General features: G+C 52.3%; 1 protein-coding gene across 1 annotated transcript in view; it reads right to left on the bottom strand.

Moving 5' to 3' along the window:
- ARHGDIB (Rho GDP dissociation inhibitor beta) overlaps positions 1–23915 on the bottom strand; it is a 29915-nt gene extending 6000 nt beyond the window's left edge. The window contains exons 1-4 of the mRNA XM_083155784.1: positions 23812–23915; positions 3769–3952; positions 1947–2030; positions 1524–1600 (exon numbers count right to left, since the gene is read on the bottom strand). Of these exons, the coding sequence (XP_083011910.1) occupies positions 1524–1600; positions 1947–2030; positions 3769–3946 (339 nt within the window). The 5' untranslated portion in view covers positions 3947–3952; positions 23812–23915. The remainder of the gene's footprint in view (positions 1–1523; positions 1601–1946; positions 2031–3768; positions 3953–23811) is intronic.
- Between the last annotated feature and the right edge of the window lie 2438 nt (positions 23916–26353).

Genomic DNA, 26353 nt, shown 5'->3' with positions numbered 1-26353 from the left:
GCTTCGGGTTCACGTTGATGGCGGGGTGGCGTCAACTACTTTTGGGGGGACATTTTTATGTTCAGGGGTGTTTTTGCCCCATTTCCCATTGTTCCCTATGATAATTTGGGGAAATTGATCCATTTAACATTGTTTCCTATGGTAAATCGCGGTCATCGCGGGTAAATTGAGGCATTTAACATTGTTCTCTATGGGAAAATCGCGGGCATCGCGTCGGTCGCATCGCATGTCATTATAATGACATGCGATGTACCCGCGATGCCCGCGATGGGCGCCCAGATAGGAAACAAGTACCAATGATTTTTAAAACGCTTTTCACCTGCAATGTGAAAGGTCTCAAGGCTCAGACCCGTTTTAAAGTCCCATTTAAGAATACCGTGTCATTACCCATTTCTGCAATGTGAAAGCAGTATAAGGATTCACTAGGTCATCTGATAGACTTTTTTGTTTGTACACGCTGAATGTCTCAGATTGTGTCCGGCTAACACAAATATTTTCCTCAGAATTTATAGAGGATTGCTGGCATTATGCCACAACCCACGGATACACAGTGACGTATACTGCTTTTTTTAAATGTCATCTATGTTTGTATGTATGTGTGTCCATGTCTAGCAAAATGTCTGTCTAGTCAATCTTTAATAAAAATATTGATTAAAAGTTAGATTTTAAATAAATTCACTCAAAACCAGGGGAATCCAGGAACCCCGCTCAGGGTATTCCCTTGTTTTCCCCATTACATTGTGCACTAGAGAACAACCTACAGCCATTTCGTAACTATGGCTTCCGTTTACATTTAAAAGCTGACACCTAGGGCCAAATGTAATAGGGTGAGAGTTTCAGAAAGTGAGAGATTTTGGGAGAGTTTTCCCATGTTTTTTAAAGCAGCAATCAACTACATGGCAAAATCAACCTGGTTTTGCAGTGTAATTGATTGCTCCTTTAAAAAAGGGGAAAACTCTCCCAAAATCTCTCACTTTCTGAAACTCTCACCCTATTACATTTGGCCCCTACTCTCACATGAGAGGCCTCAACCTGCAAAATCTGCCATCATAGTGACAAGTGTGTGACTGTGGTTACCTCACTCTATACCCATACCATGTTTAAACATTAGTTACTGAATGTATAGATTACCACGCATAATCTGAGTTAAAGAGGGCCCCAAAAAGAGAGAGTCTTTTTATTCTGTTCCTTTGCAGATGCGGTAAGAAGCCCATAGATCTGTGTTTGGTGTGGTCACATTATACCGTAAGGTGCAGCACTGCCAGTGTGTCAGAGAAAGTGGCTGTGGCCAGTGGCTGCATCGTTGATGTGACGTTACTGGCCATGGCAGTGTGACACCACTGCTCGTCCTGAGTAATCACCACAGTGAGCACTGATAAAGAGATTCCTGTGTATCATCACATATTGATAAATATGGCCACAGACAGCTACTGTATTTCCCGGAGCCAACCTTACCAAACCAAAGGATAATAGTTCATAGTTTAATGCAAAAATCTTTTCTACAAAATGAATCCTAAACTTACCTTAAAGTGAATTTTTATTTTATATTCGACGCCTTCTTTTAGTACGAAGGTTTCCTTCTTAAGCTGTGTTAAATCTCCTGTGGAAGATAAAGGGAAATGTTTGGAGGCTTTATGTCATCAGGCTAAATGTGTAAGGTGTCACGCCCCACTGACATCACTAAAGGGGTGTGTCTTTACAGGTAACCTCACTCTGGGAGCATGAGGGATATCCCCAGACACTACTGGCTCCTTCTTAGTGATGGGAGTCAAGTGCTGCAGGTTGATTTCACACTGCAGCACCCAGCTCCTGTCACTTCGGAGGAGTCTGCATTTTGGGGTCACAAAAATAATAATATAAAATATATTTATCTGCAGATCTGTGGCACACTGTACTGTAAACCATTGAGTTGTCTATCTGATTGTCCTGGGGAAGAAGACACTCACCTGTCAGGTCCATGGTCATTGGTCCAGGTGCTGCCGCACACACCAAGGTGAGGCGGGTCACTGTCACATTTGGGGCCGATGGATCTAAAAAATAGGAATTAGGGGCAAACTTTAATTCAATTGCATGTGAGATTTTGTTTTGCATAAATTTGGCCAGGGTTATGGGCTTACCCACCATGTCCAGGTAACCTCATAATTGGGTAAGTCCCAAACATCTTAAGGGTTCAAGTCTAGGGTGTGGGACTCCCCTAAACCAGCCCAACCGATCTACCCCATGGCAGCGCACTAGTGGTATACCTCCCAACATCGTAATTATCCTGACCGGGACTCCTTCATGCGGGAAGCATCAGCAAATGGGGGAGTGGCCTGCCCTCAGCCCCTCTGTGTCCCATAGCCCTGGCCTGCCCTCAGCCCCTCTGTCTTCCATGGGCCTGGCAATGCCCTCAGCTGCTCTGTGTCCCATGGGCCTGGCAATGCCCTCAGCCGCTTTGTCTCCCATGGGCCTGGCAATGCCCTCAGCCGCTCTGTGTCCCATAGCCCTGACCAGCCCTCAGTCCCTCTGTCTCCCATGGGCCTGGCAATGCCCTCAGCCGCTCTGTCTCCCATGGGCCTGGCAATGCCCTCAGCCGCTCTGTCTCCCATGGGCCTGGCAATGCCCTCAGCCCCTCTGTCTCCCATGGGCCTGGCAATGCCCTCAGCCCCTCTGTCTCCCATGGGCCTGGCAATGCCCTCTGCCCCTCTGTCTTCCATGGGCCTGGCAGTGCCCTCAGCCGTTCTGTCTCCCATGGGCCTGGCAATGCCATCAGCTGCTCTGTCTTTCATGGGCCTGGCAGTGCTCTCAGCTGCTCTGTCTCCCATGGGCCTGGCAATGCCCTCAGCTGTTCTGTCTCCCATGGGCCTGACCATGTCTTCAGCCGTTCTGTCTCCCATGGGCCTGGCAATGCCCTCAGCTGTTCTGTCTCCCATGGGCCTGGCAATGCCCTCAGCCCCTCTGTCTCCCATAGGCCTGGCAATGCCCTCAGCCGCTCTGTCTCCCATGGGCCTGGCAATGCCCTCAGCTGTTCTGTCTCCCATGGGCCTGGCAATGCCCTCAGCTGTTCTGTCTCCCATGGGCCTGGCAATGCCCTCAGCCCCTCTATCTCCCATGGGCCTGGCAATGCCCTCAGCCCCTCTGTCTTCCATGGGCCTGGCAATGCCCTCAGCCCCTCTGTCTTCCATGGGCCTGGCAATGCCCTCAGCCCCTCTGTCTTCCATGGGCCTGGCAATGCCCTCAGCCCCTCTGTCTCCCATGGGCCTGGCAGTGCCCTCAGCCGTTCTGTCTCCCATGGGCCTGGCAATGCCCTCAGCTGTTCTGTCTCCCATGGGCCTGGCAATGCCCTCAGCTGTTCTGTCTCCCATGGGCCTGGCAATGCCCTCAGCTGTTCTGTCTCCCATGGGCCTGGCAATGCCCTCAGCTGTTCTGTCTCCCATGGGCCTGGCAATGCCCTCAGCTGTTCTGTCTCCCATGGGCCTGGCAATGCCCTCAGCCCCTCTGTCTCCTGTGAATAGATGGTGTGCGTATATTCACCAAAGCTTTGCGAAGCGGAGCAGCGAGTGACAAGTGACCTCCCAACTACCACTCACAACACAGGACCCTGCGGCCCTTAGGTGTGCCATGTCTGTGTGTGCGTGTACATGTGGTAGGGAATATAGAGTGTAAGCTCCACTGGGGCAGGGTCTGATGTGATTGTTCCAATATTCTCCTTACAGCGCTGCGGACCATGTGTGCGCTATATAAGAAACTGTTAATAAATAATAATAAATTGTAAGGAAAGCAGAATACCGGAGACCACCGGCCCATCTCCCAACAGCGACTTCTTATACTTGGCCAGGCTTTCGTCATCCTTGTCCATTTCCTGGATCTCCTGCAGAGACTTCTGGGGTGGGGGTTTGTAATTCAGTTTCCCATCCAAGTCGTCATCCTCCTCCAGGTCCGGGGTGGCTGGGTTATTGTCCGTCATGGTGATCTGCCAAGGTTACACAATATATATATATATATATATAAATATATACTTCCATTGCACACTCATAGTAAGTAAAGTATATAATAATGCGAATTAGAACTACTGCTGCAATGTTATTGGGTTGTACTTGGCGAAGGCCGTTTCCCACATGTGGGGCTGTATATTATCCGTGTGAGGAAGGAGAGATGGCTGCAGGCAGAGGGGAGATGTATCTAGCAGTGTGGAGGAAATGGGCCCCTTAATGTATTTTCTAGCACACTATAATCTCATACCTCCAAACTGTCCTGTTTATCGCGGAATGTCCCGTTTTTTGGGGGGACTTTCCTGTGTCCCTCCTGGGGCCGGCAGTGTCCCGTGGCGGGGGGGGGGGGTGGTTGGGATGCGCACATCATCTATTCCTGCAGCCAGAGTGGCTGGGGGCACAGCCAACCGCTGATGAAGCTGCTGCACATGCCCCACCGCGGTGAAAACAGGGCGTGGCCTCATGGAAGCGTCGCGAGTACAGGCCATGCCCATTCCCGATAGGCCACGCCCCCAAAATTTGGTGCGTGATGAAGGTGCGGGAACTGTCCCCCCTGGCTGTGGTCAAATGTTGGGAGATATGTTATCTGCATTCTGCACGTTACATAAATGTGTGCCTATGTGTATGTATATAGAGATAGATAGATAGTGTATAGATAGATAGATAGTGTATAGATAGATAGTATCATAAGTTTATCCCAGTTGCCCAAAGGCAAAATAAATATTGGTGCACCCACCCACCCCCCCCCCCCCCCCCAAACATCCATACACACACCACCTTATATATATGTATGTATGTATGCTAGGAGGGAGAGTCAACCACAGAAGTAATATCCACTACTTTCAATTAACTTATTCAAACTTTCAGGGCCCCTTGGGAGCAGGAGCCCAGATGGCAGATGACTCCATTGTCTCCCAGAGTTATGCCTCTGTCAAAAGATATATGGATGGATGGATGGATAGATACAGTAGATAGATAGATATCTTTGCCATCAGGTAGGTGGTGAGAAACAGGGCCTTATTCTAGTTCACTCTTAGAGGCAAAATCCTTCTTAGATGGACAAAACCATGTGCACTGCCGGTGGGGCAGATGTAACAGGTGCAGATAGAATTAGATTTGGGTGAGATATTTTGTTTCTGTGCAGGGGAAATACTGACTGCTTTATTTTTACACTGCAATATAGATCTCACTTTGAAGTAAAACCCCACCCAAATCTAACTCTCTCTTCACATGTCATATCTGCCCCCCTGCAGTGCACATGGTTTTGTCCATCTGAGAAGGAATTTGCCTCTAAGAGTGAACTGGAATAAGGCCCACAGTACCTGTTAGTCCATCTGTGTATGCGTCAAGTGATGCACACACTGCGGGGGGTCCTAGGAGGGATCTGATTCGATCCCTATCAGTGGGAACGGCAGAAAGAAGCCCATAGGCTTCTATAGGGAACTGTGATCCACCCACCCCCTCATCTAAGCTAATGTATCGCATTCCATAGCATATGTGGTAAGTGGCCGAAGGTTTGGCGGGATGATGGAGGTTACCATTGCTACATCCTGCCCAGAGAGACAGAGGGGGGAGAGCGTCAGACAGCGATGGGTGGTGGAGGTTACCATTGCTGCATCCCGCCCAGAGAGACGAAGGGGGGAGAGCATCAGACAGCGATGGGTGGTGGAGGTTACCATTGCTGCATCCGCCCAGAGAGACAGAGGGGGGGAGAGCGTCAGACAGCGATGGGTGGTGGAGGTTACCATTGCTGCATCCCGCCCAGAGAGACGAAGGGGGGAGAGCATCAGACAGCGATGGGTGGTGGAGGTTACCATTGCTGCATCCGCCCAGAGAGACAGAGGGGGGGAGAGCGTCAGACAGCGATGGGTGGTGGAGGTTACCATTGCTGCATCCCGCCCAGAGAGATGGAGGTGGGAGAGCGTCAGACAGCGATGGTTGGTGGAGGTTACCATTACTGCATCCCGCCCAGAGAGACGGAGGGGGGAGAGCGTCAGACACCAATGGGTGGTGGATGTTACCATTGCTGCATCCCGCCCAGAGAGATGGAGGTGGGAGAGCGTCAGACAGCGATGGGTGGTGGAGGTTACCATTGCTGCATCCCGCCCAGAGAGACGAAGGGGGGAGAGCATCAGACAGCGATGGGTGGTGGAGGTTACCATTGCTGCATCCGCCCAGAGAGACAGAGGGGGGAGAGCGTCAGACAGAGGCGGGTGGTGAAGGTTACCATTGCTACATCCTGCCCAGAGAGACGGAGGGGGGATAGCGTCAGACAGCGATGGGTGGTGGAGGTTACCATTGCTGCATCCCGCCCAGAGAGACGGAGGAGGGAGAGCGTCAGACAGCGGCGGGTGGTGGTTACCATTGCTGCATCCCGCCCAGAGAGACGGAGGGGGGAGAGCGTTAGACAGCGACGGGTGGTGGAGGTTACCATTGCTGCATCCCGCCCAGAGAGACAGAGGGGGGAGAGCGTCAGACAGCGATGGGTGGTGGAGGTTACCATTGCTGCATCCCTCCCAGAGAGACGGAGATAGGAGAGCATCAGACAGCGATGAGTGATGGAGGTTACCATTGCTGCATCCCGCCCAGAGAGACGGAGGGGGGAGAGCGTCAGACAGCGATGGGTTGTGGAGGTTACCATTGCTGCATCCTGCCCAGAGAGACGGAGGGGGGAGAGCATCAGACAGCGATGGGTGGTGGAGGTTACCATTGCTGCATCCCGCCCAGAGAGACGGAGGGGGGAGAGCGTCAGACAGCGATGGGTGGTGGAGGTTACCATTGCTGCATCCCGCCCAGAGAGACGGAGGGGGGAGAGCGTCAGACAGCGATGGGTGGTGGAGGTTACCATTGCTGCATCCCGCCCAGAGAGACAGAGGGGGGAGAGCGTCAGACAGAGGTGGGTGGTGGAGGTTCCCATTGCTGCATCCCGCCCAGAGAGACGGCGGGGGGAGAGCGTCAGACAGAGGTGGGTGGTGGAGGTTACCATTGCTGCATCCCGCCCAGAGAGACAGAGGGGGGAGAGCGTCAGACAGCGATGGGTGGTGGAGGTTACCATTGCTGTATCCCACCCAGAGAGACAGAGGGGGGAGAGCGTCAGACAGCGATGGGTGGTGGAGGTTACCATTCCTACATCCTGCCCAGAGAGACGGAGGTAGGAGAGCATCAGACAGCGATGAGTGATGGAGGTTACCATTGCTGCATCCCGCCCAGAGAGACGGAGGGGGGAGAGCGTCAGACAGCGATGGATGGTGGAGGTTACCATTGCTACATCCTGCCCAGAGAGACAGAGGGGGGAGAGCGTCAGACAGCGATGGGTGGTGGAGGTTACCATTGCTGCATCCCTCCCAGAGAGACGGAGGTAGGAGAGCATCAGACAGCGATGAGTGATGGAGGTTACCATTGCTGCATCCTGCCCAGAGAGACGGAGGGGGGAGAGCATCAGACAGCGATGGGTGGTGGAGGTTACCATTGCTGCATCCCGCCCAGAGAGACGGAGGGGGGAGAGCGTCAGACAGCGATGGGTGGTGGAGGTTACCATTGCTGCATCCCGCCCAGAGAGACAGAGGGGGGAGAGCATCAGACAGAGGTGGGTGGTGGAGGTTAGCATTGCTGCATCCCGGCTAGAGAGACGGAGGTAGGAGAGCATCAGACAGCGATGGGTGGTGGAGGTTACCATTGCTGCATCCCGCCCAGAGAGAAGGATTGTGGAGAGCGTCAGACAGCGATGAGTGGTGGAGGTTATCATTGCTGCAACCCGCCTAGAGACACGGAGGTAGGAGAGCATCAGACAGGGATGAGTGGTGGAGGTTACCATTGCTGCATTCCGCCCAGAGAGACGGAGGGGGCAGAGCGTCAGACAGCGATGAGTGGTGGAGGTTACCATTGCTGCATCCCGCCCAGAGAGACGGAGGTAGGAGAGCATCAGACAGCGATGGGTGATGGAGGTTACCATTGCTGCATCCCGCCCAGAGAGACAGAGGGGGGAGAGCGTCAGACAGCGATGGGTGGTGGAGGTTCCCATTGCTGCATCCCGCCCAGAGAGACGGCGGGGGGAGAGCGTCAGACAGCGATGGGTGGTGGAGGTTACCATTGCTGCATCCTGCCCAGAGAGACAGAGGGGGGAGAGCGTCAGACAGCGATGGGTGGTGGAGGTTACCATTGCTGCATTCCACCCAGAGAGATGGAGGGGGAGAGCGTCAGGCAGCGGTGGGTGGTGGAGGTTACCATTGCTGCATCCCGCCCAGAGAGACAGAGGGGGGCAGAGAGTCAGACAGCGGTGGGTGGTGGAGGTTACCATTGCTGCATCCCGCCCAGAGAGATGGAAGGGGGCAGAGCGTCAGACAGCGGCGGGTGGTGGTTACCATTGCTGCATCCTGTCCAGAGAGATGGAGGGGGGAGAGCGTCAGACAGCGATGGGTGGTGGAGGTTACCATTGCTGCATCCCGCCCAGAGAGACGGAGGGGGAGAGCATCAGACAGCGACGGGTGGTGGAGGTTACCATTTCTGCATCCCACCAAGAGAGACAGAGGGGGGAGAGCGTCAGACAGCGACGGGTGGTGGAGGTTACCATTGCTGCATCCTGCCCAGAGAGACAGAGGGGGAGAGCGTCAGACAGCGATGGGTGTTGGAGGTTACCATTGCTGCATCCCGCCCAGAGAGACGGAGGGGGGAGAGCGTCAGAGAGCGATGGGTGGTGGAGGTTACCATTGCTGCATCCCGCCCAGAGAGATGGAGGGGGGCAGAGCGTCAGACAGCGGCGGGTGGTGATTACCATTGCTGCATCCTGCCCAGAGATATGGAGGGGGGAGAGCGTCAGACAGCGACGGGTGGTGGAGGTTACCATTGCTGCATCCCGCCCAGAGAGACGGAGGTAGGAGAGCATCAGACAGGGATGGGTGGTGGGGTTTACCATTTCTGCATCCCACCAAGAGAGACGGAGGGGGGAGAGCGTCAGACAGCGACGGGTGGTGGAGGTTACCATTGCTGCATCCCGCCCAGAGAGATGGAGGGGGGCAGAGCGTCAGACAGCGGCGGGTGGTGATTACCATTGCTGCATCCTGCCCAGAGATATGGAGGGGGGAGAGCGTCAGACAGCAACGGGTGGTGGAGGTTACCATTGCTGCATCCCGCCCAGAGAGACGGAGGTAGGAGAGCATCAGACAGGGATGGGTGGTGGGGGGTACCATTTCTGCATCCCACCAAGAGAGACGGAGGGGGGAGAGCGTCAGACAGCGACGGGTGGTGGAGGTTACCATTGCTGCATCCGCCCAGAGAGACGGAGGGGGGAGAGCCTCAGACATCGACGGGTGGTGGAGGTTACCATTGCTGCATCCGCCCAGAGAGACGGAGGGGGGAGAGCGTCAGACAGCGATGGGTGGTGGAGGTTACCATTGCTGCATCCCGCCCAGAGAGACGAAGGTAGGAGAGCGTCAGACAGCGATGGGTGGTGGAGGTTACCATTGCTGCATCCGGCCAAGAGAGACAGAGGGGGGCAGAGCGTCAGACAGCGGTGGGTGGTGGAGGTTACCATTGCTGCATCCCACCCAGAGAGATGGAAGGGGGAGAGCGCCAGGCATCAGTGGGTGGTGGAGATTACCATTGATGCATCCCACCCAGAGAGACGGAGGGGGGAGAGCGTCAGAGAGCGATGGGTGGTGGAGGTTACCATTGCTGCATCCCGCCCAGAGAGATGGAGGGGGGCAGAGCGTCAGACAGCGGCGGGTGGTGATTACCATTGCTGCATCCTGCCCAGAGATATGGAGGGGGGAGAGCGTCAGACAGCGACGGGTGGTGGGGGTTTCCATTTCTGCATCCCACCAAGAGAGACGGAGGGGGGAGAGCGTCAGACAGCGACGGGTGGTGGAGGTTACCATTGCTGCATCCCGCCCAGAGAGACGGAGGGGGGAGAGCGTCAGACAGCGATGGGTGGTGGAGGTTACCATTGCTGCATCCCGCCCAGAGAGACGAAGGTAGGAGAGCGTCAGACAGCGATGGGTGGTGGAGGTTACCATTGCTGCATCCGGCCAAGAGAGACAGAGGGGGGCAGAGCGTCAGACAGCGGTGGGTGGTGGAGGTTACCATTGCTGCATCCCACCCAGAGAGATGGAAGGGGGAGAGCGCCAGGCATCAGTGGGTGGTGGAGATTACCATTGATGCATCCCACCCAGAGAGACGGAGGGGGGAGAGCGTCAGAGAGCGATGGGTGGTGGAGGTTACCATTGCTGCATCCCGCCCAGAGAGATGGAGGGGGGCAGAGCGTCAGACAGCGGCGGGTGGTGATTACCATTGCTGCATCCTGCCCAGAGATATGGAGGGGGGAGAGCGTCAGACAGCGACGGGTGGTGGGGGTTACCATTTCTGCATCCCACCAAGAGAGACGGAGGGGGGAGAGCGTCAGACAGCGACGGGTGGTGGAGGTTACCATTGCTGCATCCGCCCAGAGAGACGGAGGGGGGAGAGCGTCAGACAGCGACGGGTGGTGGAGGTTACCATTGCTGCATCCCGCCCAGAGAGACGGAGGGGGGAGAGCGTCAGACAGCGATGGGTGGTGGAGGTTACCATTGCTGCATCCCACCCAGAGAGACGGAGGGGGAGAGCGTCAGACGGAGACGGGTGGTGGAGGTTACCATTGCTGCATCCCACCCAGAGAGATGGAGGGGGAGAGCGTCAGACGGAGACGGGTGGTGGAGGTTACCATTGCTGCATCCCACCCAGAGAGATGGAGGGGGGCAGAGCGTCAGACGGAGACGGGTGGTGGAGGTTAGCTGGCGCGTGAGCTAGCTCAGATCCCACGAGACCTGGCACATGGCCCAGGCTGATCCTATTAGTAGATCTGGAACATATGAGATTAGATGAGATTACCCGGCCTGGCCTGAACATCCACTGACCACATCCTACTGACTTATAGTCAGAAGACAAACTCTGGCAGAAGCCTCTATGGGTGTGATTATCCCCAGCACATAGACACCACGCTCTGGCCACTACAGAGATGGTTACTAAGGGGGGGGGGGGGGGGGGGTAGTCTATCAATGTCCCTGGGAATAAGATGTACCTCTCTGCTTACAGGAACATTTGGTTTCCCAGGTGGGGTTTATACGGGGGCCATTGGGTGGGGCAGACACCCGCTAGCCAGACTCCTGGCCCCAGAACAGTCCCCCCACTTCTGCCACCAGGGACCGATAACCAGCAGGGTCTATTCACAAAGGGTCCAGACTAAACGGAACAGACAGCCATTGCTGCTGTCACATGACACCCAGAAGGGGCCGTTGTCAGTGTGGCCAACTGACAATGTCTAGGTCGACAGTCAATATGGTCAACATGCATATGGTGGACATGGTCAAAAGGTCGACACAGGTGTCAACATTGAAATAAAAAAATGGCAATATCATGCTGCCATTATCAGATCTCGACCTTTTCAGTCTCGACCTCTTACTAGGGTCCACCTTTTTGCAGTGTCGACACTGTGCATGTTGACCTTTTAGGGTCGACCTGTACACACCCAAAGGGGATGGGCCTAGGGGCTTCATTTTGTAGAACTAACTTGATGAATTCTAGGTATAAGGCGGTCTAGGTCGACATGGGTTAGGTCAACAGGGTCATTAGGTAGACAGGGTCATTAGGTAGACAGGGTCATTAGGTCGACAGTCAAAAGGTTAACATGGGGTTTTTCACCATTTATTTGAGCCGACATGTGCCGACAGGCAGTATTTCATGCCCTACCATCCACTAGGGTGTGGTCGGAGAATAAAATAGTGTGACGAGCGCAGCGAGGCACAGAGATTGAAGCATGGCGAGCGCAGCAGTGCACTTTAACCTGTGTCCATGTCGACAGTGAAAAAACCCCATGTCGACCTTTTGACTGTCGACCTAACCCATGTCAACCTAATGACCCTGTTGACCTAATGACCCTGTCGATCAACCCATGTTGATCTAGACTAATGTCAACCTTCCTGCATGTTGACCTAATTGTGTCGACCTAATGAACCACACCCAGGAATCAGACAATGTAATAGAAACTGAAATCTGCCTCAATCATAATAGTAATGATGCCCCTCAGGTGCTGTAAGCGAGGGGGTTGTTCTACAAACACATGTTTTTCCCCAGCACACCAAGGGGTACCATACCTCCCAACTGTCACGATTTGCATACGCCCCGCCCCCTTTCGCCGCGCGAGTGTCCCTATTTGTTCAGGTGAAAAGTTGGGAGGTATGGGGTACGGTTACCATGAGAGTAGGGACCTCCAGTGTCAGGGGGCCGGGACACTGAGTATAGCTCTACCCTGACACCCATCAAGCCCCTTCCACAGGTTCTGATTGGCCCATGGGCCAGTCAGTCAAATTAAAGGGATGGCCATTGATAGTTAAAACCATTGATGGTCATACATCACATACTACCATCGATCACTGATTGCAACCATCAATGCTATATTACAGTGTGAGAATAAAGCTGCCCAGCACGTGTGGGCTAATGCAGAAGCAGCCAGTAACTGAGCACCTGGGTAACACTATGCTGCACTGCAGGGGGGCAGACGTAACGTGCAGGGAGATGTGGGAAGGGGGTGTCCCAGCTCAGGGCTACATTGCAGTGTGAGAATAAAGCTGCCCAGTATGTGTGGGCTACATGCAGAAGCAGCCAGTAACTGGGCACCTGGGTAACACCATGCTGCAGTGCAGGGGGCAGATGTAACATGTGCAGAGTTAGGTGTGAGAGGGGGTTTTCCTAGCTCAGAGCTACATTGCAGTGTGAGAATAAAGCTGTCCAGTATGTGTAGGCTACATGCAGAAACAGCCAGTAACTGAGCATCTGGGTAACACCAAGCTGCGCTGCAGGGGGCAGATGTAACATATGCACAGAGTTAGGTGTGGGAGAGGTGGCCCTAGCTCCGAGCTACATTGCAGTGTGAGAATATAGCTGCCCAGCATGTGTTGGCTACATGCAGAAGCAGCCAATAACTGGGCACCTGGGTAACACCATGCTGCACTGCAGGGAGGCAGATGTAACGTGCAGAGTTAGGTGTGGGAAGAGCGTGCCCTAGCTTGTGTCCCTTCATGCACACATAACTGTATAAGCCCCCTTGCATGGTTTATCCAGCTGTAAGTGATGTGGGAGATCATCTGCCCACTCCTCTGAAGGTGCCGGTGCTGTCCAAACAAAAACGTGGGTCCCTGGGAACTTGCAGGAGACATGACTTGAATCAGGCCCTAACAACGGATCTGTGCAGTTATCTTATTACCATGTCTATGGGGCTCTGGACCTCGTGTCACAAAGCCTGGAGTCAGCAGATGTCACCTGTCCTACAGTGTAACATACCGCCCACTTCCCCCTAAATGTGCTCATCGAAAACTGTGGGAGGTCCCCCCTGCCCTGCGAGTGAGTGGCCCTTGCGAATGGGTGGCGCAAGGGTGCAAATTCGCATCTGAGCGAATCAACCCGAATAATCCCCATGTTCCGCAGGGACACACAAATTGCTCTGCAGCTTTTACTTTGCACAGCGCCGGGAGCTGCAGTGTTGCGAAAATGTGGCACTATGTTCTGCACCAATACTAGCGTTGTGCTGGAACACCCGCATATACACGCCCTATGCTCTGCACCAATACTAGCGTTGTGCTGGAACACCCGCATATACACGCCCTATGCTCTGCACCAATACTAGCGTTGTGCTGGAACACCCGCATATACACGCCCTATGCTCTGCACCAATAGTAGTGTTGTGCTGGAACACCCACATATACACGCCCTATGCTCTGCACCAATACTAGCGTTGTGCTGGAACACCCGCATATACACGCCCTATGCTCTGCACCAACACTAGCGTTGTGCTGGAACACCCGCATATACACGCCCTATGCTCTGCACCAATACTAGCGTTGTGCTGGAACACCCACATATACACGCCCTATGCTCTGCACCAATACTAGCGTTGTGCTGGAACACCCGCATATACACGCCCTATGCTCTGCACCAATACTAGCGTTGTGCTGGAACACCCACATATACACGCCCTATGCTCTGCACCAATACTAGCGTTGTGCTGGAACACCCACATATACACGCCCTATGCTCTGCACCAATACTAGCGTTGTGCTGGAACACCCGCATATACACGCCCTATGCTCTGCACCAATACTAGCGTTGTGCTGGAACACCCACATATACACGCCCTATGCTCTGCACCAATACTAGCGTTGTGCTGGAACACCCGCATATACACGCCCTATGCTCTGCACCAATACTAGCGTTGTGCTGGAACACCCACATATACACGCCCTATGCTCTGCATCAATACTAGCGTTGTGCTGAAACACCCGCATATACACGCCCTATGCTCTGCACCAATACTAGCGTTGTGCTGGAACACCCGCATATACACGCCCCATGCTCTGCACCAATACTAGCGTTGTGCTGGAACACCCGCATATACATGCCCTATGCTCTGCACCAATACTAGCATTGTGCTGGAACACCCGCATATACACGCCCTATGCTCTGCACCAACACTAGCGTTGTGCTGGAACACCCGCATATACACGCCCTATGCTCTGCACCAATACTAGCGTTGTGCTGGAACACCCACATATACACGCCCTATGCTCTGCACCAATACTAGCGTTGTGCTGGAACACCCGCATATACACGCCCTATGCTCTGCACCAACACTAGCGTTGTGCTGGAACACCCGCATATACACGCCCTATGCTCTGCACCAATACTAGCGTTGTGCTGGAACACCCGCATATACACGCCCTATGCTCTGCACCAATACTAGCGTTGTGCTGGAACACCCGCATATACACGCCCTATGCTCTGCACCAACACTAGCGTTGTGCTGGAACACCCACATATACACGCCCTATGCTCTGCACCAACACTACTAGCGTTGTGCTGGAACACCCGCATATACACGCCCTATGCTCTGCACCAATACTAGCGTTGTGCTGGAACACCCGCATATACACGCCCTATGCTCTGCACCAATACTGGCGTTGTGCTGGAACACCCACATATACACGCCCTATGCTCTGCACCAACACTAGCGTTGTGCTGGAACACCCGCATATACACGCCCTATGCTCTGCACCAATACTAGCGTTGTGCTGGAACATCCGCATATACACGCCCTATGCTCTGCACCAATACTAGCGTTGTGCTGGAACATCCGCATATACACGCCCTATGCTCTGCACCAATACTAGCGTTGTGCTGGAACACCCGCATATACACGCCCTATGCTCTGCACCAATAGTAGCGTTGTGCTGGAACACCCGCATATACACGCCCTATGCTCTGCACCAATACTAGCGTTGTGCTGGAACACCCACATATACACGCCCTATGCTCTGCACCAATACTAGCGTTGTGCTGGAACATCCGCATATACACGCCCTATGCTCTGCACCAATACTAGCGTTGTGCTGGAACACCCACATATACACGCCCTATGCTCTGCACCAATACTAGCGTTGTGCTGGAACATCCGCATATACACGCCCTATGCTCTGCACCAATACTAGCGTTGTGCTGGAACACCCGCATATACACGCCCTATGCTCTGCACCAATACTAGCGTTGTGCTGGAACACCCGCATATACACGCCCTATGCTCTGCACCAATACTAGCGTTGTGCTGGAACACCCACAAATACACGCCCTATGCTCTGCACCAATACTAGCGTTGTGCTGGAACACCCGCATATACACGCCCTATGCTCTGCATCAATACTAGCATTGTGCTGGAACACCCACAAATACACGCCCTATGCTCTGCACCAATACTAGCATTGTGCTGGAACACCCGCATATACACGCCCAATGCTCTGCACCAACACTAGCGTTGTGCTGGAACACCCGCATATACACGCCCTATGCTCTGCACCAATACTAGCATTGTGCTGGAACACCCGCATATACCTGCCCTATGCTCTGCACCAATACTAGCGTTGTGCTGGAACACCCGCATATACACGCCCTATGCTCTGCATCAATACTAGCGTTGTGCTGGAACACCCGCATATACACGCCCTATGCTCTGCACCAATACTAGCGTTGTGCCAGAACACCCGCATATACACGCCCTATGCTCTGCACCAATACTAGCGTTGTGCTGGAACACCCACATATACACGCCCTATGCTCTGCACCAATACTAGCGTTGTGCTGGAACACCCGCATATACACGCCCTATGCTCTGCACCAATACTAGCGTTGTGCTGGAACACCCACATATACACGCCCTATGCTCTGCACCAATACTAGCGTTGTGCTGGAACACCCGCATATACACGCCCTATGCTCTGCACCAATACTAGCGTTGTGCTGGAACACCCGCATGTACACGCCCTATGCTCTGCACCAATACTAGCGTTGTGCTGGAACACCCGCATATACACGCCCTATGCTCTGCACCAACACTAGCGTTGTGCGGGAACACCCGCATATACACGCCCTATGCTCTGCACCAATACTAGCGTTGTGCTGGAACACCCGCATATACACGCCCTATGCTCTGCACCAATAGTAGCGTTGTGCTGGAACACCCGCATATACACGCCCTATGCTCTGCACCAACACTAGCGTTGTGCTGGAACACCCGCATATACACGCCCTATGCTCTGCACCAACACTAGCGTTGTGCTGGAACACCCGCATATACACGCCCTATGCTCTGCACCAACACTAGCGTTGTGCTGGAACACCCGCATATACACGCCCTATGCTCTGCACCAATACTAGCGTTGTGCTGGAACACCCGCATATACACGCCCTATGCTCTGCACCAATACTAGCGTTGTGCTGGAACACCCACATATACACGCCCTATGCTCTGCACCAACACTAGCGTTGTGCTGGAACACCCACATATACACGCCCTATGCTCTGCACCAATACTAGCGTTGTGCTGGAACACCCGCATATACACGCCCTATGCTCTGCACCAACACTAGCGTTGTGCTGGAACACCCGCATATACACGCCCTATGCTCTGCACCAATACTAGCGTTGTGCTGGAACACCCGCATATACACGCCCTATGCTCTGCACCAATACTAGCGTTGTGCTGGAACACCCGCATATACACGCCCTATGCTCTGCACCAATAGTAGCGTTGTGCTGGAACACCCGCATATACACGCCCTATGCTCTGCACCAATACTAGCGTTGTGCTGGAACACCCGCATATACACGCCCTATGCTCTGCACCAACACTAGCGTTGTGCTGGAACACCCGCATATACACGCCCTATGCTCTGCACCAATAGTAGCGTTGTGCTGGAACACCCGCATATACACGCCCTATGCTCTGCACCAATACTAGCGTTGTGCTGGAACACCGCAATATACACGCCCTATGCTCTGCACCAATACTAGCGTTGTGCTGGAACACCCGCATATACACGCCCTATGCTCTGCACCAATACTAGCGTTGTGCTGGAACACCCGCATATACACGCCCTATGCTCTGCACCAATAGTAGCGTTGTGCTGGAACACCCGCATATACACGCCCTATGCTCTGCACCAATACTAGCGTTGTGCTGGAACACCCGCATATACACGCCCTATGCTCTGCACCAATACTAGCGTTGTGCTGGAACACCCGCATATACACGCCCTATGCTCTGCACCAACACTAGCGTTGTGCTGGAACACCCGCATATACACGCCCTATGCTCTGCACCAATAGTAGCGTTGTGCTGGAACACCCGCATATACACGCCCTATGCTCTGCACCAACACTAGCGTTGTGCTGGAACACCCGCATATACACGCCCTATGCTCTGCACCAATACTAGCGTTGTGCTGGAACACCCGCATATACACGCCCTATGCTCTGCACCAATACTAGCGTTGTGCTGGAACACCCACATATACACGCCCTATGCTCTGCACCAACACTAGCGTTGTGCTGGAACACCCACATATACACGCCCTATGCTCTGCACCAATACTAGCGTTGTGCTGGAACACCCGCATATACACGCCCTATGCTCTGCACCAACACTAGCGTTGTGCTGGAACACCCGCATATACACGCCCTATGCTCTGCACCAATACTAGCGTTGTGCTGGAACACCCGCATATACACGCCCTATGCTCTGCACCAATACTAGCGTTGTGCTGGAACACCCGCATATACACGCCCTATGCTCTGCACCAATAGTAGCGTTGTGCTGGAACACCCGCATATACACGCCCTATGCTCTGCACCAACACTAGCGTTGTGCTGGAACACCCGCATATACACGCCCTATGCTCTGCACCAATAGTAGCGTTGTGCTGGAACACCCGCATATACACGCCCTATGCTCTGCACCAATACTAGCGTTGTGCTGGAACACCCACATATACACGCCCTATGCTCTGCACCAACACTAGCGTTGTGCTGGAACACCCACATATACACGCCCTATGCTCTGCACCAATACTAGCGTTGTGCTGGAACACCCGCATATACACGCCCTATGCTCTGCACCAACACTAGCGTTGTGCTGGAACACCCGCATATACACGCCCTATGCTCTGCACCAATACTAGCGTTGTGCTGGAACACCCGCATATACACGCCCTATGCTCTGCACCAACACTAGCGTTGTGCTGGAACACCCGCATATACACGCCCTATGCTCTGCACCAACACTAGCGTTGTGCTGGAACACCCGCATATACACGCCCTATGCTCTGCACCAATAGTAGCGTTGTGCTGGAACACCCGCATATACACGCCCTATGCTCTGCACCAACACTAGCGTTGTGCTGGAACACCCGCATATACACGCCCTATGCTCTGCACCAATACTAGCGTTGTGCTGGAACACCCACATATACACGCCCTATGCTCTGCACCAACACTAGCGTTGTGCTGGAACACCCACATATACACGCCCTATGCTCTGCACCAATACTAGCGTTGTGCTGGAACACCCGCATATACACGCCCTATGCTCTGCACCAACACTAGCGTTGTGCTGGAACACCCGCATATACACGCCCTATGCTCTGCACCAATACTAGCGTTGTGCTGGAACACCCGCATATACACGCCCTATGCTCTGCACCAATAGTAGCGTTGTGCTGGAACACCCGCATATACACGCCCTATGCTCTGCACCAACACTAGCGTTGTGCTGGAACACCCGCATATACACGCCCTATGCTCTGCACCAACAGTAGCGTTGTGCTGGAACACCCGCATATACACGCCCTATGCTCTGCACCAATACTAGCGTTGTGCTGGAACACCCACATATACACGCCCTATGCTCTGCACCAACACTAGCGTTGTGCTGGAACACCCACATATACACGCCCTATGCTCTGCACCAATACTAGCGTTGTGCTGGAACACCCGCATATACACGCCCTATGCTCTGCACCAACACTAGCGTTGTGCTGGAACACCCGCATATACACGCCCTATGCTCTGCACCAATACTAGCGTTGTGCTGGAACACCCGCATATACACGCCCTATGCTCTGCACCAACACTAGCGTTGTGCTGGAACACCCGCATATACACGCCCTATGCTCTGCACCAATACTAGCGTTGTGCTGGAACACCCGCATATACATGCCCTATGGGAAGAACCCTACGTCTTAGAATTGCAGGACAAGCATCTAAATGAAATGTAAAAATAGTGGTCGTCTATCTGTGTTTAGTGGGGGATAAGGCCATAGTTGCCACACCTCCTGCATTCTGCAGGAGACTCCCTGACATAGCAGCAATCTCCCTCTCTCCCTCATTAGTCTAGCAATCTCCCTCATGTCACCTAGCCCACATTACACAGTTACATCATAGTTACCTCCCCTCCCGCATTCTGCAGGAGACTCCCTGACATAGCAGAAATCTCCCTCTCTCCCTCATTAGTCTAGCAATCTCCCTCATGTCACCTAGCCCACATTACACTGTTACATCACAGTTACCTCCCCTCCTGCATTCTGCAGGAGACTCCCTGACATAGCAGCAATCTCCCTCTCTCCCTCATTAGTCTAGCAATCTCCCTCATGTCACCTAGCCCACATTACACAGTTATATCATAGTTACCTCCCCTCCTGCATTCTGCAGGAGACTCCCTGACATAGCAGAAATCTCCCTCTCTCCCTCATTAGTCTAGCAATCTCCCTCATGTCACCTAGCCCACATTACACTGTTACATCATAGTTTCCTCCCCTCCTGCATTCTGCAGGAGACTCCCTGACATAGCAGCAATCTCCCTCTCTCCCTCATTAGTCTAGCAATCTCCCTCATGTCACCTAGCCCACATTACACAGTTATATCATAGTTACCTCCCCTCCTGCATTCTGCAGGAGACTCCCTGACATAGCAGAAATCTCCCTCTCTCCCTCATTAGTCTAGCAATCTCCCTCATGTCACCTAGCCCACATTACACTGTTACATCACAGTTACCTCCCCTCCTGCATTCTGCAGGAGACTCCCTGACATAGCAGCAATCTCCCTCTCTCCCTCATTAGTCTAGCAATCTCCCTCATGTCACCTAGCCCACATTACACAGTTATATCATAGTTACCTCCCCTCCTGCATTCTGCAGGAGACTCCCTGACATAGCAGAAATCTCCCTCTCTCCCTCATTAGTCTAGCAATCTCCCTCATGTCACCTAGCCCACATTACACTGTTACATCATAGTTTCCTCCCCTCCTGCATTCTGCAGGAGACTCCCTGACATAGCAGCAATCTCCCTCTCTCCCTCATTAGTCTAGCAATCTCCCTCATGTCACCTAGCCCACATTACACAGTTATATCATAGTTACCTCCCCTCCTGCATTCTGCAGGAGACTCCCTGACATAGCAGTAATCTCCCTCTCTCCCTCATTAGTCTAGCAATCTCCCTCATGTCACCTAGCCCACATTTCACTGTTACATCATAGTTTCCTCCCCTCCTGCATTCTGCAGGAGACTCCCTGACATAGCAGCAATCTCCCTCTCTCCCTCATTAGTCTAGCAATCTCCCTCATGTCACCTAGCCCACATTACACAGTTATATCATAGTTACCTCCCCTCCTGCATTCTGCAGGAGACTCCCTGACATAGCAGTAATCTCCCTCTCTCCCTCATTAGTCTAGCAATCTCCCTCATGTCACCTAGCCCACATTTCACTGTTACATCATAGTTTCCTCCCCTCCTGCATTCTGCAGAAGACTCCCTGACATAGCAGCAATCTCCCTCTCTCCCTCATTAGTCTAGCAATCTCCCTCATGTCACCTAGCCCACATTACACAGTTATATCATAGTTACCTCCCCTCCTGCATTCTGCAGGAGACTCCCTGACATAGCAGAAATCTCCCTCTCTCCCTCATTAGTCTAGCAATCTCCCTCATGTCACCTAGCCCACATTACACTGTTACATCATAGTTTCCTCCCCTCCTGCATTCTGCAGGAGACTCCCTGACATAGCAGCAATCTCCCTCTCTCCCTCATTAGTCTAGCAATCTCCCTCATGTCACCTAGCCCACATTACACAGTTATATCATAGTTACCTCCCCTCCTGCATTCTGCAGGAGACTCCCTGACATAGCAGTAATCTCCCTCTCTCCCTCATTAGTCTAGCAATCTCCCTCATGTCACCTAGCCCACATTTCACTGTTACATCATAGTTTCCTCCCCTCCTGCATTCTGCAGAAGACTCCCTGACATAGCAGCAATCTCCCTCTCTCCCTCATTAGTCTAGCAATCTCCCTCATGTCACCTAGCCCACATTACACTGTTACATCATAGTTACCTCCCCTCCTGCATTCTGCAGGAGACTCCCTGACATAGCAGAAATCTCCCTCTCTCCCTTATTAGTCTAGCAATCTCCCTCATGTCACCTAGCCTACATTACACTGTTACATCATAGTTTCCTCCCCTCCTGCATTCTGCAGAAGACTCCCTGACATAGCAGCAATCTCCCTCTCTCCCTCATTAGTCTAGCAATCTCCCTCATGTCACCTAGCCCACATTACACTGTTACATCATAGTTACCTCCCCTCCTGCATTCTGCAGGAGACTCCCTGACATAGCAGCAATCTCCCTCTCTCCCTCATTAGTCTAGCAATCTCCCTCATGTCACCTAGCCCACATTACACTGTTACATCATAGTTACCTCCCCTCCTGCATTCTGCAGGAGACTCCCTGACATAGCAGCAATCTCCCTCTCTCCCTCATTAGTCTAGCAATCTCCCTCATATCACCTAGCCCACATTACACTGTTACATCATAGTTACCTCCCCTCCTGGATTCTGCAGGAGACTCCCTGACATAGCAGCAATCTCCCTCTCTCCCTCATTAGTCTAGCAATCTCCCTTATGTCACCTAGCCCACATTACACTGTTACATCATAGTTACCTCCCCTCCCGCATTCTGCAGGAGACTCCCTGACATAGCAGCAATCTCCCCCTCACCCTCATTAGTCTAGCAATCTCCCTCATGTCACCTAACCCACATTACACTGTTACAGTTTTTGGGGGAAAAAGAATGAGAGATAGATACATTTACATTGAATCATCAGAACCTTTTCCAAGCACTTTACCAAGTATAGTAGCTCTTACTAACTGCTTTAGGGATCATCTACATTTGGATATAAGTCATTTTACAAGATTCCTCTCAGATGTAGCAGTACACACCCACAGTTCTAGGTGCCACGTTCACAATCTCTTTTCAAAATCTTTCCATATATGGAACTAGACACGCCCTTCGGGTGGAGCATGACACCCTACCTCAGTGGGGTGCTGTGCAAAATTCTACTACCAACTACAATCTCCCTGAAACTAGTTTTAAAAAGTAGGCAAGTATGGATAAGGCTGGAGAATACGGGATAAGGGCAATGTGTGCCAGGCGGTATAGATGGGCACGGTCACTAGGTCTAAGTATGCCGTATCACCTTACACGTCGCTCGGTACACTATTATATTCTCCCACCACGCCGCAGTAGGTGGTAGGGTATAAAACACCGACTGTCCGCCTTCATTGAATTGACCATATGACCCATGTAATGGAGATATTAGAGGGAATAATGACCATAATTACCCACAGATCCAATTACCTCTTCATTGTCTAATTTACATGAGCACCTAATGCGCTGATCCCGGCTCATGCCTGTCACACATCAGCAGTCCCGCGCTCAGTGCGTCACCTGTGTGTCAGTAACCCCTTGTGTGTATTCTCCAGCTGATAAACTACACCTCTGAGCAGAATCACCCTGCCAGGTGGGCAGAACACGGTGGGAGCTGTAGTTCCTCGTGGCTGCTGTACACCCCAATTGCAAATATAAAAACTGTCCAACATTTACACCGGACACGATCAGCCCTTGTCCTCAGTGTCACACCCAACGTACAGAGATTTAATACGCCTTGAAAAGTGATAAAGTAGAGATAAAAGCACCAGCCGATCAGCCCCTAACTGCCCATGTTTGAAAATGTACAGTTAGGAGCTACTTCAACTCTTTCTACGTTTATCCCACATTTTCAAGACTTAGGGTCTGATGTATCAAGCTTCAAAATGTGACAACGTGAAGAGCGAAAAACAGCCACCCAATCAGCTCCTACCTGTCATTATTCAAACCCAGGCTGTTTCATGGCAGTTAGGAGCTGATTGGCTGGCTGTTTATCACTTTTTGAAGCTTGATACATCTGGGCCTATGAGAATTTGCACAAATGGTTATAGATGGAAGAGAAATGTATAATTGGACCAGAGGCTGGCAGGACATGCTGGCACTTGTAGTTCTTCCAAGGCAGCTGGAGAGTCAGAGGTTTCTCAGGTCTGACCCCAGAACATCACCTTTAGATGTCTGTCCCCTGCACCCCATTACCCCCCGTAATATTGGTGACAATACAGAAGTAAAGTGGCTTACCGAGCTGAGGCCTGCGTCGCTGGGGATGAAGTGCTGGGTAATCTGCTCACTGTCAGTTGTAAAAAGGGAAGGAAGTTGGTGAAGCAAACAGCCGCCTTCTGTGTAACCACCAGGACAGGAAGCTCCGAGCACTGCTTACATTGTGCTGAGCCATTACCAACTGTCCCATATAATGTATGCAGAGCACTGAGGGGCTGTATATGTGTCCCTTATGTACTGTATGCAGAGCACTGAGAGGCCATATATGCGTCCTTTATATACTGTATGCAGAGCACTGAGAGGCCGTATATGTGTCCCTTATATACTGTATGCAGAGCACTGAGGGGCCGTATATGTGTCCCTTATGTACTGTATGCAGAGCACTGAGGGGCCGTATATGTGTCCCTTATGTACTGTATGCAGAGCACTGAGGGGCCGTATATGTGTCCCTTATGTACTGTATATGCGGAGCACTGAGAGGCTGTATATGTGTCCCTTATGTACTGTATGCGGAGCACTGAGGGGCCGTATATGTGTCCCTTATGTACTGTATGCAGAGCACTGAGGGGCCGTATATGTGTCCCTTATATACTGTATGCGGAGCGCTGAGGGGCTGTATATGCGTCCCTTATGTACTGTATGCAGAGCACTGAGAGGCCGTATATGTGTCCCTTATGTACTGTATGCGGAGCGCTGAGAGGCCGTATATGTGTCCCTTATGTACTGTATGCAGAGCACTGAGGGGCCGTATATGTGTCCCTTATGTACTGTATGCAGAGCACTGAGGGGCCGTATATGTGTCCCTTATATACTGTATGCTGAGCACTGAGGGGCCGTATATGTGTCCCTTATGTACTGTATGCAGAGCACTGAGGGGCCGTATATGTGTCCCTTATATACTGTATGCGGAGCACTGAGGGGCCGTATATGTGTCCCTTATGTACTGTATGCGGAGCACTGAGGGGCCGTATATGCGTCCCTTATGTACTGTATGCAGAGCACTGAGGGGCCGTATATGTGTCCCTTATATACTGTATGCGGAGCACTGAGGGGCCGTATATGCGTCCCTTATGTACTGTATGCAGAGCACTGAGAGGCCGTATATGTGTCCCTTATGTACTGTATGCGGAGCACTGAGAGGCCGTATATGTGTCCCTTATGTACTGTATGCGGAGCGCTGAGAGGCCGTATATGTGTCCCTTATGTACTGTATGCAGAGCACTGAGGGGCCATGTATGTGTCCCTTATATACTGTATGCAGAGCACTGAGGGGCCGTATATGCGTCCCTTATGTACTGTATGCGTAGCACTGAGCGGCCGTATATGTGTCCCTTATATACTGTATGCGGAACACTGAGGGGCCGTATATGTGTCCCTTATGTACTGTATGCGGAACACTGAGAGGCCGTATATGTGTCACTTATGTACTGTATGCGGAACACTGAGGGGCCGTATATGTGTCCCTTATGTACTGTATGCGGAGCACTGAGAGGCCGTATATGCGTCCCTTATATACTGTATGCGGAGCACTGAGAGGCCGTATATGCGTCCCTTATGTACTGTATGCGGAGCACTGAGGGGCCGTATATGTGTCCCTTATATACTGTATGCGGAACACTGAGGGGCTGTATATGTGTCCCTTATATACTGTATGCGGAGCACTAAGAGGCCGTATATGTGTCCCTTATATACTGTATGCAGAGCACTGAGAGGACGTATATGTGTCCCTTATGTACTGTATGCGGAGCACTGAGGGGCCGTATATGTGTCCCTTATGTACTGTATGCGGAGCACTGAGAGGCCGTATATGTGTCCCTTATGTACTGTATGCAGAGCACTGAGAGGCCGTATATGTGTCCCTTATATACTGTATGCGGAGCACTGAGAGGCCGTATATGTGTCCCTTATGTACTGTATGCGGAGCACTGAGAGGCCGTATATGTGTCCCTTATATACTGTATGCGGAGCACTGAGAGGCCGTATATGTGTCCCTTATATACTGTATGCGGAGCACTGAGAGGCCGTATATGCGTCCCTTATGTACTGTATGCAGAGCACTGAGAGGACGTATATGTGTCCCTTATGTACTGTATGCGGAGCACTGAGGGGCCGTATATGTGTCCCTTATGTACTGTATGTGGAGCACTGAGAGGCCGTATATGTGTCCCTTATGTACTGTATGCGGAGCACTGAGAGGCCGTATATGTGTCCCTTATATACTGTATGCGGAGCACTGAGAGGCCGTATATGCGTCCCTTATGTACTGTATGCAGAGCACTGAGAGGACGTATATGTGTCCCTTATGTACTGTATGCGGAGCACTGAGGGGCCGTATATATGTCCCTTATGTACTGTATGCGGAGCACTGAGAGGCCGTATATGCGTCCCTTATATACTGTATGCGGAGCACTGAGAGGCCGTATATGCGTCCCTTATGTACTGTATGCGGAGCACTGAGGGGCCGTATATGTGTCCCTTATATACTGTATGCGGAACACTGAGGGGCTGTATATGTGTCCCTTATATACTGTATGCGGAGCACTAAGAGGCCGTATATGTGTCC

Source organism: Crinia signifera, chromosome 8, assembly GCF_055691185.1.
Source record: "Crinia signifera chromosome 8, ASM5569118v1, whole genome shotgun sequence".
Classification (NCBI taxonomy): domain Eukaryota; kingdom Metazoa; phylum Chordata; class Amphibia; order Anura; family Myobatrachidae; genus Crinia; species Crinia signifera.
Note: the sequence above shows the minus strand (reverse complement) of the source record. Positions and strands in the feature narration are given on the sequence as shown.